The sequence below is a fragment of the Mustelus asterias genome, chromosome 14 (assembly GCF_964213995.1).
Source record: "Mustelus asterias chromosome 14, sMusAst1.hap1.1, whole genome shotgun sequence".
NCBI lineage: Eukaryota > Metazoa > Chordata > Chondrichthyes > Carcharhiniformes > Triakidae > Mustelus > Mustelus asterias.
The window spans coordinates 55,335,304-55,354,959 of NC_135814.1; the positions used below are offsets into that span (position 1 = coordinate 55,335,304).

General features: G+C 43.1%; 1 protein-coding gene across 1 annotated transcript in view; it reads right to left on the reverse strand.

The window, feature by feature from the left end:
- Positions 1-19,656, reverse strand: part of dnah9l (dynein, axonemal, heavy polypeptide 9 like) — a 509,143-nt gene that overhangs the window by 172,854 nt on the left and 316,633 nt on the right. The window contains exons 52-53 of the mRNA XM_078227708.1: positions 9,426-9,588; positions 9,220-9,343 (exon numbers count right to left, since the gene is read on the reverse strand). Of these exons, the coding sequence (XP_078083834.1) occupies positions 9,220-9,343; positions 9,426-9,588 (287 nt within the window). The remainder of the gene's footprint in view (positions 1-9,219; positions 9,344-9,425; positions 9,589-19,656) is intronic.

The window sequence follows — 19,656 nt, forward strand, 5'->3', positions numbered from 1 at the left end:
GGAGGTGTTGTTGCCTATTCTTACTGATTGTGGTCTGTGGGTTAGGAAGTTCAGGATATAGTTGCAGAGGGAGGAGCTGAGGCCCAGGCCATGGAGTTTGAATATGAGTTTCGTATGAATAATGGTGTGGAAGGCTGAGCTGTAGTCAATAAATAGGAATCTGACATAGGTGTCTTTGTTATCTAGGTGTTCCAGCGTTGGGTGCAGGGCCAGGAAGATGGTGTCTGCTGTGGACCTGTTGTGGCTTTAGGCGAATTGTAGTGGATCCAGGCAATCCGGGAGGCTGGAATTGATTCATGCCATGATTAACCTTTCAAAGCACTTCATAATGATGGATGTCAGAGCCACAGGACGATAGTCATTAAGGAAGGTTGCTTGGTTTTTCTTTGGCACCGGGATGATGCTCGTTTTCTTGAAGCAGAGAGGGACCTCAGATTGTTGTAAAGAGAGGTTGAAGATGTCTGCGAATACCCACGCCAGCTCATCTACGCAGGATCTGAGTGGTCGTCCTGGACTCTGGTGCAGCAGTAACAACTTGCATTTAGATAGCACCTTTAATATCATAAAGTATTAAAAGATGTATGTCCTTTGGCAAGAAACTGAAGAGCTCTGCAACAGCTGTGTCGACAGGTGCAGCCTCCTGATGCACTATTCTTCATATCAAACCAACAAACTGAGTCAGATTATGCACTCTGTATGCTAGGTATTCCCTCCTACCAGCTGTCCTCCTCACATGTTGTCTACTGATAGTAAGCAGAATAAAAATCACTGGACCTGAAGATGCTGCTGTACCAATTCCTCACTGTCCCGCCATCTAAATGAAGTTGTCAGTAATAATACCCATGTTAAACACATAGAGCCTTAGAACTGGTAATGCAAAAAGGAATCTCAAAGAAATAATCTAGAAGTTGAAAATGTCTGACACTCCAAATAGCACAATGTTGCACTGATCCTCTGATCCAATTACCTGCAGCTGACTGTTCTTCATATGCTGTTTCAGTTGTTCCAAGAAACCAATCTGCCTAGGGTTTACTGGTGGTTGCCTCAGTCAAGTTAAAAAAAACATTCATTCAACATGATGGTTGACTGGATGGAATTTTCCATTCTGAAGTCCAGTGGCGGGCACAGAAGTCAGAGGGATTTTCACTGGAGGCAGTCCCTGCCGCTATCTCATGGGGCTGAAGTTCCCAGCACCATATTTAAATGGTGACCAGGCAGTCTGCATTATCACTTCCACCCTTGCCCAGCCAGTGCGCCACTCTCCCACCATCCATTCATTGGTTATCATCCACACAACTTGCACTACTAACACACCGGTCTCAAGCAAGCGCTGGCAGTTACAAATGCTCCACAAAGAGAAAAATGCAGTGGCAACTCATCATTAATCATGGAAGAAATCTACTTCTCCAGGTGCACTCCATTTACATGCAGTCATAAAAGTGAACATTCTAATTTCTCACTGGTGGGAAACTTAATTGGGAAGGGGAACTTTATTCTGGTGAGTAACCTTTTAAATAGCATCCATGACATGCCAATGCATTTAAAAAGGCCTTCCTGACGTTTTTTGTCGGGAAGCTTGACCTGCTTTTAATCCGCCTTTAAAGTTGCAAGAAAATAATTCCTACAGTTCATGCCGAAGTCAGGAAACTGATTTTTAGCCTCATGTGAAATTAATTTCCCCTGCCCACCAAGCTTCCTGCAGATGGCGGGACCAGAGAATTTCACTCAAGTCGGCAAGTACTCTGCAGCCATTTTAGCCACTTGCTTGCCCTGTTCCCATGAGTGGGCAGGTGTAAAATTATTTATATTTCCAATATTTTGGTGTATCTGTGATGCTTGTCAGTGTGAATTGGAGTGAATTGACAGGATAATTGTATTATGTTGCACATGCTCAATGGTCACTGAAAGAACCAGAGAGTTATTTGTCATAGAGGCATGATGAGGACTAATATATTCAGCACATTTTTAAGTCTCTTAACCATCAAGGCTACGCCAGGCAATGCTAAAGATATTTTTCCCCTTAAGGCTTGCACAATCGCACTTCTGCAAACAGAATAAAATTTAAAACAATAACTTACCACAATTGCTTTTACTGAAACTAGCTACAAAGTTCCAGGGCCCTTTTCCCCCCCCAAATGTTATGTGCAAGACAACATTTTAAGCATTTTGCATTAAAAAGTATTGATTGCAAACTTTAGAGTTCAACTTTGTTTTTATTAATTTAAGATGCATCTGTGTGATATGTTTAAATTGCTGCACTGTCCAATTGTGATCATGAGATCATGAACCTGTGTACCAGGGTTTTCTTCAGGTACTATTTCAAAGAGATTTCTTGTTGGAGATGGAACCTGAAGACTTGTTTGCAATTCTGATGGCAACCAACTTGATAGAAGTACATCTCCAAACAGAAAAGCAAAAGCTGTACAACATTTATTGATTGGCAGGTGTAGTAAATGAAATGAAAGTTTAAATGGAAAAGCAGAATGAATACACTGTGTAATGGACCCGATTCTCCCATTGTGACTCAGCTTTTCTGGCGGGTCGGGAGTTGCGTGTGTTGGCCACTTCGTGGGTTCCCCACAAGCTTTTAGGACCCACGCGCATCTCCCAACCGGAGAAAAATGGCACTGCCGGGAACGGGCAGAAGTCCGGCGGGAAGTGAGGTAAATCATTTGAGTATGTTTTACATATATTTTAAATGTATTTTACATGCGATTATCGGGCTCAGAACGGAACTTGCAGGGCCCGATAGCATCTCTCACCCCGCCACTTCATTCTGGCAGGATTTCGAGTAGCTCCCCACGTTCGGGGAACTAGCGGGAGACCCCACCTGAGGGAAGCGGGTGCAATCGGGGCCCCCAGGGGGTTGGGCAGTGGGGGGGTGGTGTCCCCTGGGCATGGGCACCCTGGCAGTGCCCAAGGGGGAAAGTGCCCATGCTCAGAGGGCACCTTGGCACTGCCCTCCAGACATTTGGCAGTGCCAAAGGGGTGGGGCCTATTGTGGGCATGGCCTGGGGCGATTAGTGGGGGTGGGAGGTTCTACTGCCACTCTGCATTGGGATGGGTCTGGGCTGGAGAGAGGCCAGCGATCGGGGCAGGCGGTGGACTGCCGGGTGTAGGGGAATCGTCACTGCTTTGGGGGGGGTTGGTGGGCTGGACATCGGGGCGCTCTGGGATGGGGTGGGAGGTGGTCAGGGCTGGCCTGGGAATTTTTGTGGAGGCCGCGATCAGGCCGTGGTGATGTCAGGAGGGGCAGCACTGCAGGAGTCCCGGGCTGGCCAGCGATTGAGCTGGCCAGCAAACGGGGAGACTGACAGATTGGGACCACTGCTCATGCGCAGAGTTCCGGAGCTGTCAGACTCTGGCGCGAATAGAAGCCAAGTTTTTAATGATATTCACGATTGTGACCTCTGAATTGCACAGAGTGGGGAGATTCAGGTCTGAGACTGCACTGAAAAAACAGTCGTGATCTAGAACAGTTTCCCCACCAATTCAGCACTTTTGGGAGAATCGCCCCCAATATTTCTAAGCGGTTAGTAAATGGGCCTGTGTTTTCTAGCCTGTTCAATAATTCAAAAATATCTTCACTTTTTTTTGTGCTTCATTTACAGCAGATTAATAATATTATGAAACTACCCATGAAAATGTGGCTGACAGCTGTAATTTATTTGGTTGGACATACAAGAACACAAAACAAAAACAAAAGAACAAGGAGCAGGAGTAACTTTCCAAAAATCATTGCCTTTTAAGTTCCATGTCAAGATTCATCTGTGCCGTTTTTATAGAAGGCTTATTTAACAGCATAGGTACCTCACTAGAGATTATGGTCACTATTCTCCCGAATAAAAACTAAGTCCTGCTGCCAGCGGGAAAACCGAAGAGTTTAAACCACTTTTTTAAATGAAAAAAATGTCCCAACATGAATCATACCGGGTTAGACATGTCAGGCATGAGACTCCCGAATTGACGGTCAGTTTTTCAGCTGACATTCAAGAATGTTTCCTGCTTTTCCATCTTTCACAGTAATGGAAGGACGAATAACCCAGTCTCACTTAATGTTGGAAGCATGTCATCTTACATCTTTTATGAGACCAATCTTTTGGAGTTATAACTCTGGATTTACCTCTAGCAGTCTCCATTGCAGCAAGAGTCCAGGAAAAATCATTGAAGCCTGTAACTGAACTGCTCCCCAAACATTTACTTCATTACAAGACTAATTAGATATTTCATACTATGTCCATTTAAAATATGTGATATCACTGATTCAAACCTGCACTATTCCTGATGACAACTGCATCTCAATGGTTCAATCTTTCACACATACCCATAATAAAAGAATGAGATGTAGGCCTAGTGCAGGAGCATCAGGGTGGCACAGTGCACCGGGGTTTTGAACTTGCATTCAGTAAAACAGAGAGAGATACATTAGCACATATGAAGCCTCAGGAGTTTCCAATTTCATTGGAAGGCCCACACAGTGAGGGAGGGTAACCCCAATATCAGCCCTTGTATACCTCTTAGTGACTAATTACCCACCTTTTCGCACTTAAGAGGGGTGGCACGGTGGCACAGTGGTTAGCACTGCTGCCTCACAGTGCCAGGGATCCAGGTTCGATTCCGGCCTTGGGTCACTGTCTGTGTGGAGTCAGCACGTTCACCCCATGTCTGCATGGGTTTCCTCTGGGTGCTCCAGTGTCTTCCCACAGCATGAAAAATGTGTGGGTTAGATTGATTGGCCATACAAAATTGCCCCTTAATGTCAGGGGGACTAGCAGGGTAAATAATTGGGGTTACAGGGATAGGGCCTCGATGGGATTGTTCTTGTCAGTGCAGGCTCAATGGGTCCAATGGCCTCCTACTGCACTGTAGGGATTCTATGATGAGGAGGGAGCTCAGCACATCAGTGCAAAAGACAAGGCCACAACATATTTACAATCACCTTCACCCAGAAGTGCCAAGTGAATAGTCCATTACGGCCTCTTCTTCCATTCTCTTCCCTATTGCTCATCCCATTCTCCTCCCTCTGTTCTCACCCATTGTGTTCTTTTCCTCTACCCACGGTGGCATGATGGTTAGCACTGCTGCCTCATAGTGCCAGAGACCCGGGATTGATTCCTGGCTTGGGTCACTGTCTGTGCGGAGTCTGCACATTCTCCCAGTGTCTGCATAGGTTTCCTCCGGGTGCTCCGGTTTCCACCCACAGTCTGAAAGATGTGCTGGTTAGGTGCATTGGCCATGCTAAATTCTCCTTCAGTGTATCCAAACAAGCGTCAAGAGTTTGGCAACTAGGGGGTTTTCACAGTAACTTTATTGCAGTGTTAATGTAAGCCTACTTGTGACACTAATAAATAAACTTAAACTTAAAACCTGGAGAACTATGCGCTACATGTTTTAGAAGCTTTCAGCCTTGACCGTCCAACCTCACTCTCTGGTTCAAATGTTTTCCCCTTAACTCACCTTTAATCCTTCAGCCTTTCACTTATAATGCATCTCCCAGTTGACTCCTCTGCTTGTACAAATAGGTCCTTTTAGATCCACTCTGCCAAGACCCCCTCATAACTTTTTGGATTTCAATTAAATCTTCCCTCAGCCTCCTCCATTTCAGAGATAAAAACCCCAGCTTTTCCAATCTTAAAGCTTGGCAGAGAAAAAAATACATTGATAAAAAAGCAGTAATAAGAAGCTTATTCGTTCAGCGAGAAGCTTTGCAGGCAGGTTAAAAAAAAGCCAATGGTTAAAAAAAGCAGTATTCGAACACATCTGCATTCTAGGAACAGTCAGGGATTTGAAAAAGAGCTGAATTGCTCAAACAATGGGGCCAGACAGAACAGATGAGGTGAAAAGAGGAAGAGCTTCAGGGTTAACCAAGCATGAAATTATTGTATCAACAATGATGTGTTTGTTCTGCTCTGGAGCAGTCAATCAAAAAAGCTTTCAGCAGCTAATGCACCATCTGTTCCTTGTGTAAACAATCCTTGCATAAGCCTCTCTTTGATCTGCTGTACAGCTGTCAATTAAAGAGGTCAGGCTGCACCTTTGGCTCATTCACTCTATCAAGGGGGATCTGCCTAGTGAAATTCAAAGCTCCTGTCAATCAAAGTACTTCAAAGATGTTTCTGAACACCTGAGTTTATGAGAGAGGGCAAGGGGATCCACCTTGTGAAACTGTCATCTTGTCAAGTATTTCAAAGAGGTTTATGAACACCTGGAGCTTAGGAAAGAGACCAAGGGGATCTCCCTAGTGAAACTTACATCACCTGTCAATAAAAGTACTTCAAAGAGGTTTCTGAACATCTGTGTCTTCTGAAATCAAGCAAGGACAATGCCTACTGTAGAATTGAGTGCAGCTGTGATTTTGAAGGAGGCATGGATTTTGAAGTGACAAATCACTTCAAAGGTTTTACAGAACAGTGACAGTAATAAATACTTTACCCAGAAAGTTGCCTGAAATCACCATCCGAAGAGTAATTTCCACTGTTCCCAGGGCAAGAGGAAAAAGCGCAGTCACGAGATCCCATCCAGGGAAAAGCGCCAAGGCTAACCTTTCTCCCAACTCAAGAAGCCGCAACCCCAAGTTACTTGAAGGACCCTCCCTCTGCAGTGGCAAAGGAGCCCATAAGCGCCATATTTACCTCCCTGCCCGCTGGAAAAGAGTCCAAGTTGCCTGGTCCCTACTTGTCAGGACTGCACTAATTGGTGCCTGCTGTGAGTACACTGGGAGGCCGGAGCATCTGGCCTCAAACCCAGTAATGTTGCTGGAATATACTTAAAGTACCTGAGATCAGGTCTGGCCCACTCTGGGTGAGAACCTGATTGGGCTAATTCGACAGGCTATTGGGATTCCTGGCTGGGGCTAATGGCTCTGAAGAATCGCCTCCTATATCAGTACTCAGAAAATGGCTTATTCTAGTTCTTTTATACAAGATAGCAACTCTCTTTGGTGACATCAATATATTGTGATCACCAAACCTAGTGTAAATAGCACTTAACCTTGCATCTATCCTCACCACTTAGTGATTCAAAGTAACATTTTAATCAATCTGTTCCACATACTGTCAAAGTGCAATAACTGTCCAGCATTGCAGTTGAAGGAATCAGTGAAGGACTGCTTCATAGGACTAAAATTCACATAACCAGCACAATTTGTTTGGATTAATCATACCCAAACAATCTACATTTGCTTTCTGCAATTTTCCATAATGGCTCTTGGGATTTTATATTTCTGTCTATTATTTTTCTACCTTCCAACTTTCACTTTTGGGCAGGTTTCCTCTGCTACTACGTTATCTTCCAGAAAGCCAATTGGTGAAGGATAGAACTGCAGCCAATCTTTACGTGCTTTTATATTTATTCAGAGTCTTATATTTTATAGGCACGCACCTCCTAACCTGTTAACCACAGTTTCAGTCTGCAGTTATTTATGGGAATTCAAATGAATCAGAAGTTAATGCTCATCACCAGCAATCAAATCAATACAATAAATATACAAGTAATTTAAAGATCCGTCTAAACTGTTCGACAGTGCAATGGAGTTGCACTCTATTTGGTATCAAACTGCCTCCTGTTCCAAAACATCACCACTTGAGAATTAGTTAACGATTAACTCTGGAATTATACTTTTACATCACTATGAAGAAAGCAGTGATACAGAAGTGATATAATGACTTTACCTCATTGTAGCACTGATCCATTCAAATAGCGGAATCTTCCGACATTTCAGCAAAGTGCTGGTTTTAACGAGAAAACTGGAAAATATCCTGCCAGCATTGTTGGCAAAATTTTTTTTCATAAGTTTAATGCCATGCCTGTGGAGGCCTGCCTCTGATTTGCTCACCCTGGTATCACTTGAGCCCAATAATCAGGAAGGCATACCCCAGCAATGACGCTCTTAACTGTGGGAAGCCACCCTAATGTCTCCCAAAATGCCACACTAATGCCCCCACCACCCTACACCAAACTCATGGAATGCCCCCTTCCCCCAAGACTGCAGGCCCACACCCAACAACTGCCACCACACCCAAGACCAAAGGCCCACACTAGGCCCATGCCCAACTACCCCCCTAGACCCGAGAAGGACTTACCGGGATCCCCCACAGTGTCTCCGGTGCCCCCTCTCCATAGGTCTCCTTGATGGGTAGTGGCAACCTGCGCAGTCAGATATCCCCCTTAGAGGTGAGATTGCCAGGTTCTGATGCTGTTGTAAACCATGCCAGTATGGGTGGAAGTTATGATGTGATGACCAGTTAATGAGATTTCAACTTATTGAAATTAGGGTCCCAAAATTACTGGGCAGGAACCTCGTTATGTCACTGGTGAGTGACGGGGACAATCAGAAAACGAGATCGCATTGTTGAGAATCTCGATTTCCGACCCTTGTAATATTTTGGGCCCACGTCGCTATTTACATTCACGGCTAACGTAGGCTCAAACTAGTTGCAGGAGCTAATTGCCAGATGAGAGCAGCTGCCTTCCACATCAAGGCAGCATCTGAGTATATTTTAATGTAATGCTACCTCATACCATAAAATGGCTACAAGCACTAATAATAGTATTGTTCAGCCACTCATGAGTTTATTTCAGATTTTAGAAAATCTGATTAAGACAATAGTTTGAATTTTTGGAGCTATACAAAACAGATTTTTCATTTAATTCAAAGAATGTCATTGCACTATTTTTATTTATGTACCTGTATCCACAGTAAAGTAACATCAAAGAAAACCCTTCTGTTGCAGTAAAGGCCTTACTGATCCAATGCATACATATTTACTATGAAAATAGTTGAACCACTTTTTCTTTTAAAAAGCTATACTTACAATGTAATGATTCACAAAATTTATCAGAGAAAATAAACTCTCAAAACTTGTCTGAAATCTTTGAATAAGGTTTGCACATTAGCCATGCTAAATATTGTAAAGATCTTTTTTGAATGCATTCAGCATTTATTGATTGCAGCAAATTATGTTTGGCTTGCTTGCTTTAGGAGGGTCAGAAAGGGTGAGGTAATGGATGTTGTATAACTAGTCTTTATGGCCGACCCCTCACCTCTACTGATGAAGCCTATTCAGTAATCCAATGACCTCTGATCATTTTAAATATCATATGTCTGAACTGTTCTGAGGATGAATATTCCTGTCAAACTCTTTACACAGAAATTTGTGGTGCTATTACCAGAAAGTATCAAACTGAATTACTTACATTTGAATTAAAATGATGTATTACCTGAAGCCAACATGTCATTAATTAAAACAAGGAATCGTTCATCTGGTATTTGAGCATCTGTATGAAGGAATACTGTGCCAATGTTCTTCACTCCAACTTTAATGTATAAAGCTGCAATGTCACTCTGTGTGATCATTAAGATAAAAAGTAGTAAGGAACTCATAATTCAAAACTTGGTTGCCTTTTTTAGTAATCAGAATTCTTACCCTGAGATCAGGAATGCAATAATTCTTCCGTAGTGTAATCTGAAACACCTCTAGTGAGCTGAGAAATGCAGCCAAACGACACAAGCTTTGTTTGCCACTTCCACCAACTCCAACTAACAGGGCATTGCCTCGTGGAGCCTCTAAAATACGACTTATTCGACAGCTGTGCCAATTAAAAATTACTATCTTAGTAAAAACATTTTTCAATCAAGCATGTAATGTATGTCTAAAATTGTAACAAATCAGCTCAAATTAAAACACTTTCCCTGGTAAGCAGGAATGGAAACTTCTGATGTTACCAGAAAAACACGTTTCACTAAGCACTGTTGGTTCACGCATTATATCAACTCCAATAATGTAGTAAATTAAGAAGTCTTTAATGTTTATCATGCATCAATAATATGGAATGCACCCATAATTAGCCCCTTAACTGACAAGTAAGTTGGAAAACATTAACTCCAAAAGTAGCTAAATTTATCTCAAACCTGACTAAAATTGCATTCAGCCTGGAATTGTGATTTGTATTAAATTTACATTTGGGATCTGGCCATTACTGGCAAGACCTACATTTACTGCCCTTCCCTAGAAGCAATGGTCACAGTGAGACTTTCTCATGGACCTCTAAACAGAACAGTTTGATCAAATTAAGACACTTCAGAGAGCAGTTAAAAGTCAACCTCATTGATGTGGGACTGGAGTCCTATTTAGGACAGACTGGATAAGGACAGCAAATTTTCTTCCTTAAAGGACATTGGTGAACCTATTGGGTCTGTATTAAAACCTGTCAGCTCAAGGTCGCTTGCTTTTTAAAAAAAATTAATGCTAACTTTTGCCTTTGTTAGTCCAGGGGACAAATTTTCATGATGCAGACTGGGACAAAATGGAAGTGGAATAGTCGGGGGGCACTCCTTCTTTCCTGCCCTCAGTGGTTTTCATGAGGGCGCAGGAACTGGCCCCATAACCCACCCACATCTATTAGTGAGGCAACTAGAAGTATTGTGGCCTCATTAAGAACTAACCCCAGGTAAATTAATTAATTTTAGGGAGGCGACCAGGCTTTAGTGACTGTCGGATTTTATACTGGCTCCATTGAGGCATGAATGATGGATTGGAGGCCAGAAGCATTTGAAAGATAAGTAAAATAGTTGTTATTATATATGTTGCACTTGTGAGGATAAAAGTGGAGTCACGGCACATGGGTTGGTTACATTCAACAGGGCAGGTTTAGTGAGAAGTTGTTCACTGTAGAAAGGCTTGGGCTTGACGAACTAAAAACCTGCGAAAGTCGATGACATCACAAGCTTAACATGTGCTGCCACAACAACACATCTACCCGAATATCTAACAGTTTTACCTCCTTTACACTTCATCATTGCACGCTGCAATATGAGTTGGCTCTGTGTTCAGTAAGCTGAATTATGACAGTGCTTGATTGGAAGATGTAACTGCCCCTTAAATGGTTATGTCTGCCAACTGGCAAGCTGCCAAGTAAGAGATCAACATTGTAAATGTGGAAAGGGCTTCTGATGAGTTCAAGAAGTTCATCTAACGGATATAAAGGTAGAAGTAACTTCCACACTACTGAAAAGATAACCTAGTATAAGTTTAAATGTTTCATCTTTAACACTATTTTTAACAAACATACAAAATAGGAGCAGGAGTAGGCAACAATAAGCCTGCTCTGCCATTTGTTAGGAAGAAGTTTAACAACACCAGGTTAAAGTCCAACAGGTTTATTTGGTAGCAAAAGCCACACAAGCTTTCGGAGCTCTAAGCCCCTTCTTCAGGTGAGTGGGAATTCTGTTCACAAACAGAGCGTATAAAGACACAGACTCAATTTACATGAATAATGGTTGGAATGCGAATACTTACAACTAATCAAGTCTTAAAGAAACAAAACAATGTGAGTGGAGAGAGCATCAAGACAGGCTAAAAAGATGTGTATTGTCTCCAGACAAGACAGCCAGTGAAACTCTGCAGGTCCACGCAACTGTGGGAGTTACAAATAGTGTGACATGAACCCAATATCCCGGTTGAGGCCGTCCTCGTGTGTGCGGAACTTGGCTATCAGTTTCTGCTCAGCGACTCTGCGCTGTCGTGTGTCGCGAAGGCCGCCTTGGAGAACACTTACCCGAATATCAGAGGCCGAATGCCCGTGACCGCTGAAGTGCTCCCCAACAGGGAACAATGGTAGTTTTAAGGGACCTATATTTGTATGGGTGTGGTGACTGTCCCTTTGAGGCAACACAGCAAAAGAGGGCCACCTGGCTTGAGGGACCAATTGGGACCTAGATTGGGTAATCACCCCAGGGGCAGAAGACATCTGGAAGGCATGGTGTGAAGAGTAAATAAGTCAGCAGAAGTATGCAGGCTTTGCTTTGCAACTAGGGGCCTTGTAAGCCCCTCGAAAAGTTTTTATGTAGGGCGGCACGGTAGCACAGTGGTTAGCACTGCTGCTTCACAGCTCCAGGGTCCCGGGTTCGATTCCCGGCTCGGGTCACTGTCTGTGTGGAGTTTGCACATTCTCCTCGTGTCTGCGTGGGTTTCCTCCGGGTGCTCCGGTTTCCTCCCACAGTCCAAAGATGTGCGGGTTAAGTTGATTGGCCAGGTTAAAAATTGCCCCTTAGAGTCCTGGGATGTGTAGGTTAGAGGGATTAGCGGGTAAATATGTGGGGTGGGATTGTGGTCGGTGCAGACTCGATGGGCCGAATGGCCTCCTTCTGCACTGTAGGGTTTCTATGATTCTATGATTTCTATGAGTTTAGTTGAATTTGGGGGCAGTTGACGAAATACACCAGGGAGTGAATACCTCTGAACTCTGCCAGGAGAAAGACCGGACAGGACAGGAGTTGGAAAGAGGCAGGTTACCCAAAGAACCAGTTATTGTCTGGGTAGCCAGGGAACTTGGGCCAAAACAATGTCTTAAGATGATTGAAGTTAAGAGAACAGAGACCAAGGAAAAGTAAACAAAATGTTCTGAGTTATAGAGAAAATTGCAGTAACCATATTTAAAGTGGGAAAGCAGATTTCAGAGGTAAATCAAAAGTTCAATGCCATTTTAATAGAGGCTGTGAATCAAAAGTAAAAGCAATTGTGAACAGTTTGTACAGTAATCAAGACAAAGAATCCTAAAAGAGGTGGTGTAAAACCTGGATATTGGATTCACTGTTAAAAGTGGAGTGGAAGCTTTGTTTAAAAGAGTCATATGGAAAACCTGGACTGAGTTTCGGAATATAAACCACGAATGGAAAACATTATTGCAAAAGAAGATCTTAAAGCATGTTTTTGGGAGTGGAGTTTGGTATTAATCTAGGAAATCTTCTCTGAACTGCTTCTAATGCATTTACATCTTTCCCTCACTAAGGAGACCAATAATATAAACAGTACTCCAGATGTGGACTCACCAGTGCTCTGTACAACTGAAGCATAACTTCCCTATTTGTACTCCATTCTCCTGACAATAACAGTCCATTAGTTTTCCTAATTACTTGCTGTGCCTGCATACCAGCCCATTGTGATTCATGTACTAAGAAAAGATCCCTCTGAATGTCAGAACTCTAATCTCTCACTATTCAAAAATAATATGCTTCTTTTAATTCTTCTTGAAAAAAGGCACAATTTCACATTTGCCCACATTATACTTCATTTGCCAGATCTTTGCCCACTTACTTAACCTATCTATGTCCCTATGCAGCAGCCTCCCTATGTCCACTTCACAATTTACTTTCCTTCCTATCTTTGTGTCATCAGCAAACTTATCAACCATAGCTTTGGTCCCTCCATTCAAGTCATTTTTATAAATTGTAAGAAGTTCCCTCTGGTTCATTATATCATAATAAGAAGTCTCACAACACCAGGTTAAAGTCCAACAGGTTTATTTGGTAGCACAAGCCACCAGCTTTCGGAGCGCTGCTCCTTCATCAGGTGAGTGGGAGTCATGTTCACAAACAGGGCATATAAAGACACAAACTCAATTTACAAAATAATGGTTGGAATGCGAGTCTTTATAGGTAATCAAGTCTTAAAGGTACAGACAATGTGAGTGGAGAGAGGGTTAAGTACAGGTTAAAGAGATGTGTATTGTCTCCAGCCTGGACAGTTAGTGAGATTTTGTAAGCCCAGGCAAGTCATGGGGGTTACAGATAATGTGACATGAACCCAAGATCCCGGTTGAGGCCGTCCTCATGTGTGCAGAACTTGGCTATCAGTTTCTGCTCAGCGATTCTGCATTGTCGTGTGTCGTGAAGGCCACATCTCCACATCATTAGATCATGCCAACCAGAAAAAGACTCATTCATGCCTATTCACTGTTTCTTGTTAACTAGCCAATATTCTATCCATGCCAATATGTTACCCCTACACCGTGAGCTTTTATTTTCCGTAACAACCTTTGATGCAGCACCTTATCAAATGCCTTCTACAAATCTAAGTACAGTACATCCAGCAGTTCCTCTTTACCCATAGCACATGTAACTCATTCAAAGAACTCCAATAAATTGGTTAAATATGATTTCCCTTTTACAAAACCAGATTGACTCTGCCTGCCTTGAATCTTTCTAAGTGCCTTGCCATAATGTTTTTTACAAATAGCCCCTAATATTTTCCCTATGACAGATGTTAAGTTAAGCTAAGTTACATTATTTATACAGCTGCTTTGAACAGTCTATTTGTTTACAATGGGACTTCCATGGGCTATTCCATGACACCCAACTTATAATATGGCCTGCGAGTTCTGTTCATCAGTGCATAATGGGTGAGAAGTTGGGCAATGAGAATAATGAGGGGGTGAGGAGTAAGGATGAGGGGGTGACAGGAGTGGTTTAAAGTGGTCAGAAGGTTCAATTGGACATAGGTGAACATCTGATTGCCTTGGAAGCATCATGTTGAGGTATTTTGGGAACAGAGGCAGGTATTTTAACCTGCCCATTCTGGACATGACCTACCTTCGGTCCTGCCTCAAGCAGCCTAACTCCAGGTCACTTAGCACCTGGACCTCTGGAAAATTCTGAGATGGAGATGGGATTGCAATAGCAAGACTAATCTCATCCGATTCCCACCTCTGACATGAAAATCTGGCTTCATGTCTCTAAGTTAGTAGACCAGTATCATTATAAACAATTCCTACTCCCATGATTTCAAAGCAGCATTTTCTTCACAGAGCTCAGATGAGATGGTTAAAGATTATTTAATAGGTTTACCAACTGATAATCACTTAAAGGATTGTGTCACCCATCTATAAAATTCAGGGCACTGGTACAGCCAGAAAATATTAAGGCCCAGAAGATGGATCACTCCTAAATCAGGACATCATCCAAGTGCATTACTGCATGATGAGGCTGACAACATAATGATTAATTTGATGGCCTGATTAGTATAGTACTAATGTGCTGAGGGCACTAGTTGAGCCCCAAAGCCAGTTAGGCAATTGTAAGATTGGGGGTGGAAAGGATGGTAGGGCAATAACAAGGTGAACCTTCTAGATACTGACCAAGGAACAATGAGCCCAGGAAGAAGGTGGTCTGCATTTTTAATATGGGGCCAAAAGATTCTTCGAAGCAATTCTTAAAGAGGCGTATTTTGAGGTGAGCTCCAGTCAACTCTTTGGGGATTACTGGGTAGGCTGCATGTAAACCAAATAATCATGAATGTAGCAGGCCAGGTCTCTTGTAAATGAATTCAAGGGGCTGAATGCCTGCTTTAGGTGCCTCCACACCTTCCAATTGATTATGGTGTTGAATGCACTTACGACATGGAAACCTGGCTCTTTACGTTGAACCTATTTGGACATGTTTTCTATTTAGAAAACCCCCTATTTTCACTCCTATGTACTTGGTACAATTTTTACACAGATTGTTCCTGAAACATATGGGAGAGTCTTAAGAGAATTTGTCGAAGTGTCAGTTCTGGCAAGAAAACCTGTGTGAAACTCCCCAACTCCACTGGTCTATTTTTCTCCAGATCTTGACACTTTGAAAGCAAACAAAAAATAATGGGCATGGTTCATACCATCTCTCTAGCAAGACAGGGACTCTTAAGAGCTGGGAACTGGCTTCACAGAGATTGGTGGCCCCTCCCCCCCAATCACAAGAAAGAAATAACCTCCCCCCTTTCACCGATCACCCCAGCATCCCCATCCCATCTCCACCCACTATCATCCCCATCCCCTCCCATCCCATCATCATCCTGGGCATCTCTACCCCCGCCCACTTCTGCCCCCCCCGCCCCCTCCCAGTCATCTCCGGCATCCCCATAACCCCCAACCCCATCATCCCCATTCCCACACCCCAACATCCTCAGTCCCAGCATCTCCATTCCCCCTCCCACCCCGGTCCCAATTATCTTATTGCTGGCATCCCCTTCCCCTCTCCCACATCTTCTGTTCCTCTCTCTCACTAATCGCTGTGTTCCCCGACATTTCTGATCTGTTATTTGTTTTCTCCTTTGTGAAGAAGGAACCAAAGTATGTATTTAGTTGGTCGCCCATTTCCTTGTTCCTCATTGAAATTCTCCCGTTATTGACTGTAAGGGACCTACATTTGTCTTCAGCAATGTTTTTCGCTTCACATAACTATGTAAGGTTTTACAGTCATCCCTGGCATCTTCATTCCCTCTCCCTCCCTCATCATCCCCAGTATTCCCATCACCCTCCATGTCCACTCCTCCCCACCACAAACAGATGAGTTCCCGCACATGAGGCATCCCTAGTGCCTGCCCCTGTCCTGTCACAGATGCCAAGGTCATTGCCAGGGCACTGCCTGTCAAAATCCCTCTCCCCTGGGAGCTATACTGACCTTTGACCCCCAGCGGCATCTCTTGACAGTTTTATGTTTAGGTAAACCTGTTGTAAACCTCACTGATGTGATGTCACAAATCAGAGATTTGCAATTTCCAGGTTTTGCTAAACTTTGAGCTTCCTTTGGTGATCTCGCGCCAATTTTTTCCACTAGAGTGGACTTGTGCATTTTAACTAACAAGAAAACTTATCTACTTTAAGAACTTTCTTTTTGTAGCTAGTAGCTTCTTTTTGTTCCAGAAAACTATGATTAATTAAACTGAATGAACTGGTCAGTAATCATTTACAAAGACATTAAAGCATCCAAAACCTTATTCTTGTTAAATGAAAGATTGAAGATCAATTATTCCATTCTACTTAATCAGCAACAGAATATGCACAAGAATTTCACCAATATTGTTTAAAGTCTGATAAGTGGAAAATGTTATGCAGAAGATTTCATAGCAGCATTTATTTCCAGTGTTCAGCTGTCAATCTCAGGAACTCAAAACTAACCAATTAGAAAATAATATTCTGCCCCCAAGATAATTTAGTCTGAAATATAATTTTATATTCAATCTTGAAAGAAAAGAAAATGTACAGAAAGATCAGCTACATTGCATAAAAAAATTAATTGAAGTCTGGTAACAGTGGTTACATTGCAGGACGAGTAATCCACTGGCCTGGACTTAGGATCCAGAGACATAGTTCAAATCTCACCACAGTAATTGGGGGATTTAAATTCAACATGGTTTAAAGAAAATTTCAGCATAATCTGGCTTCTCGGTACATTTGGGCATAATTATACAGTCCAAAAAATATGTATAACAAAAATTTCCATTGTCAACCAATTGAAGAGCTTTTCTAAGAGTTAAGAGACATGAACTGCAACAACACCTTGGACCTGTCACAAAAGTATTTGTATGTTGAGGATAGGGAAATGTCTGTGAAGCCCTGTGAAGGTTCATCAATTTTGAAAGAAGCAACTGTAAGTTCTGTCCATTTTGATGACAAGACTAGCTGCATACAGGCGGTCAACAATTGTCTGTCACAGGAGTTGTAGCTCACACCAATCTTTCTCAGCATCCCCATGGTTCGCATGATCTGCTCTCAATCCCATAATTTTGTCCACACTGATAGCAAAGCACTGCTGATGCAGCCATCAATGCTAAAGGGATCAAGTAGGATGCTAACTGATTCAGGCTTACTGAAGTGCAACTTCCAGACCTGCTGTCTCTGCCCCAATCAAGAGAATGATGTGGAGATGCCGGCGCTGGATTGGGGTAAACACAGTAAGAAGTCTCATAACACCAGGTTAAAGTCCAACAGGTTTATTTGGTAGCAAAAGCCACTAGCTTTCGGAGCGCTGCTCCTTCGTCAGGTAAGTGGGAGTTCTGTTCACAAACAGGGCATATAAAGACAGAAACTCAATTTACAAAATAATGGTTGGAATGCGAGTCTTTACAGGTAATCAAGTCTTAAAGGTACAGACAATGTGAGTGGAGAGAGCATTAAGCAAAGGTTAAAGAGATGTGTATTGTCTCCAGACAGGACAGTTAGTGAGATTTTGAAGAGAATCAAGAGAAGACAGTTGAGTCAGCGTTCCATCTGAATAGCATCTCAAAAGGAAAGAACTGATTATTTTCTCCCTTGTAAGGTGATTATCCCATGAGAGGGGGCGAGACTAAGAGCAGACCCACGGCTAAAAGTGCAAGACAGGGCGAGTCTAAGGGTAGACCTGAAGGCATCAAAGAGTCCATGGAATCCCAGTAGTGCAGAAGGAGGCCATTCGACCCATTGAGTCTGCACCGACTCTCTGACAGAGCATCTTTTACCCAGGCCCACACCCGCCCAATACCCACAACCCACACATTTATCCTGCCAGTATCTCTAAACTACACATTTTGGGACACTTGAGGGGCAATTTAGCATGGCCAATCGACCTAACCTGCACATCTTTGGACTGAGAGGGGAAAACGGAGCACCCGGACGAAACCCACGCAGACACAGGGAGAACGTACAAACTCCACAAAGATAGTCATCCAAGGCTGGAATTGAATCCAGGTCCCTGGTGCTGTGAGGCAGTAGTGGTAACCACTGTGCCATTGTGCCACCATCGTGCAGGAGGGGATAAGGAAGAGAGCAGATCCAGAGGCTTAAAAGAACACAGGAGGGGGTGAGACAGAGGACAGACCCAGAGACTTAAGAGTGCAGGAGGAGGTAAGACAGAGGGCGGACCTAACGGTGGTGGGAATCAGTCTGTGGACCCTTCGAATTTTGAGAAAATCAAGTGAGATGTCACAGGGAACCAGATAAGTGATTGGTTGGAGAGTATTTTGCTCATTTATCCTTAAAGAATTAGTACAAATTATTGGTAATTGGAAGGTTTTATTAATAGTTTTGTAGTAACAACAAAGCTTATTCCTAAAAAGAGGACAACAAAGCTTATTGGGAGTAGTAGGGTTTATTAATGAAAATTAATTCATTAAAAAATAATAAATTAATTAACACATAATAAAGATGACAGGCCAGGTGATATATTGTAACTGCGGAATGTGGAAGTTCTTGGATACCACTGTAATCCAGGGCAAACACATTTGCAGAATCAGGAATGGTGTTCTACTATGAGAATTTGAGGAGTTAGGGTCAAAATTAAAATGCGAAACATTAAAGGTAATAATCTGCAGAATGTTACCTGAGCCATGTGTCAATTGGCACAGGGTCAAGGCAGATTACAGAATTAAACATGTGGCTCAAAGATTGGGAAGAAGGGGTTTCAATTCATGGGGCACTGGTACCAGTCATCAAAGAAAAGTAAGCTATTCCATTAGGATAGGCTTTAACCAGGATGGGAATAGTGTCCTGGTCAATTTTAGAACTAGGGCTGTGGACAGGGCTTTAAACTGATGGGGGGCAGGTTGGGTGAAAGAAGATTTGGGTGATGCATCAGGACATCAGGGGGACTAGCAGGGTAAATACATGAGCTTACGGGGATAGTGGATGGGATTGTGGTCAGTGCAGGCTCGATAGGCCTTCTTCTGCACTGCAGGGATTCTCAGCCCAATTCTTAATGGGCGGCACGGTAGCACAGTGGTTAGCACTGCTGCTTCACAGCTCCAGGGTCCTGGGTTCGATTCCCAGCTCGGGTCACTGTCTGTGTGCAGTTTGCACATTCTCCTCGTGTCTGCGTGGGTTTCCTCTGGGTGCTCCGGTTTCCTCCCACAGTCCAAAGATGTGCGGGTTAGGTTGATTGACCATGCTGAAATTGCCCCTTCGAGTCCTGAGATGTGTAGGTTAGAGGGATTAGTGGGTAAGTATGTGGGGGTAGGGCCTGGGTGGGATTGTGGTTGGTGCAGACTCGATGGGCCGAATGGCCTCCTTCTGCACTGTAGGGTTTCTATGATTCTATGACAGTATAGCAACATGGGAAAAGATAAGCAGAATAGGACAGGAAGGGAC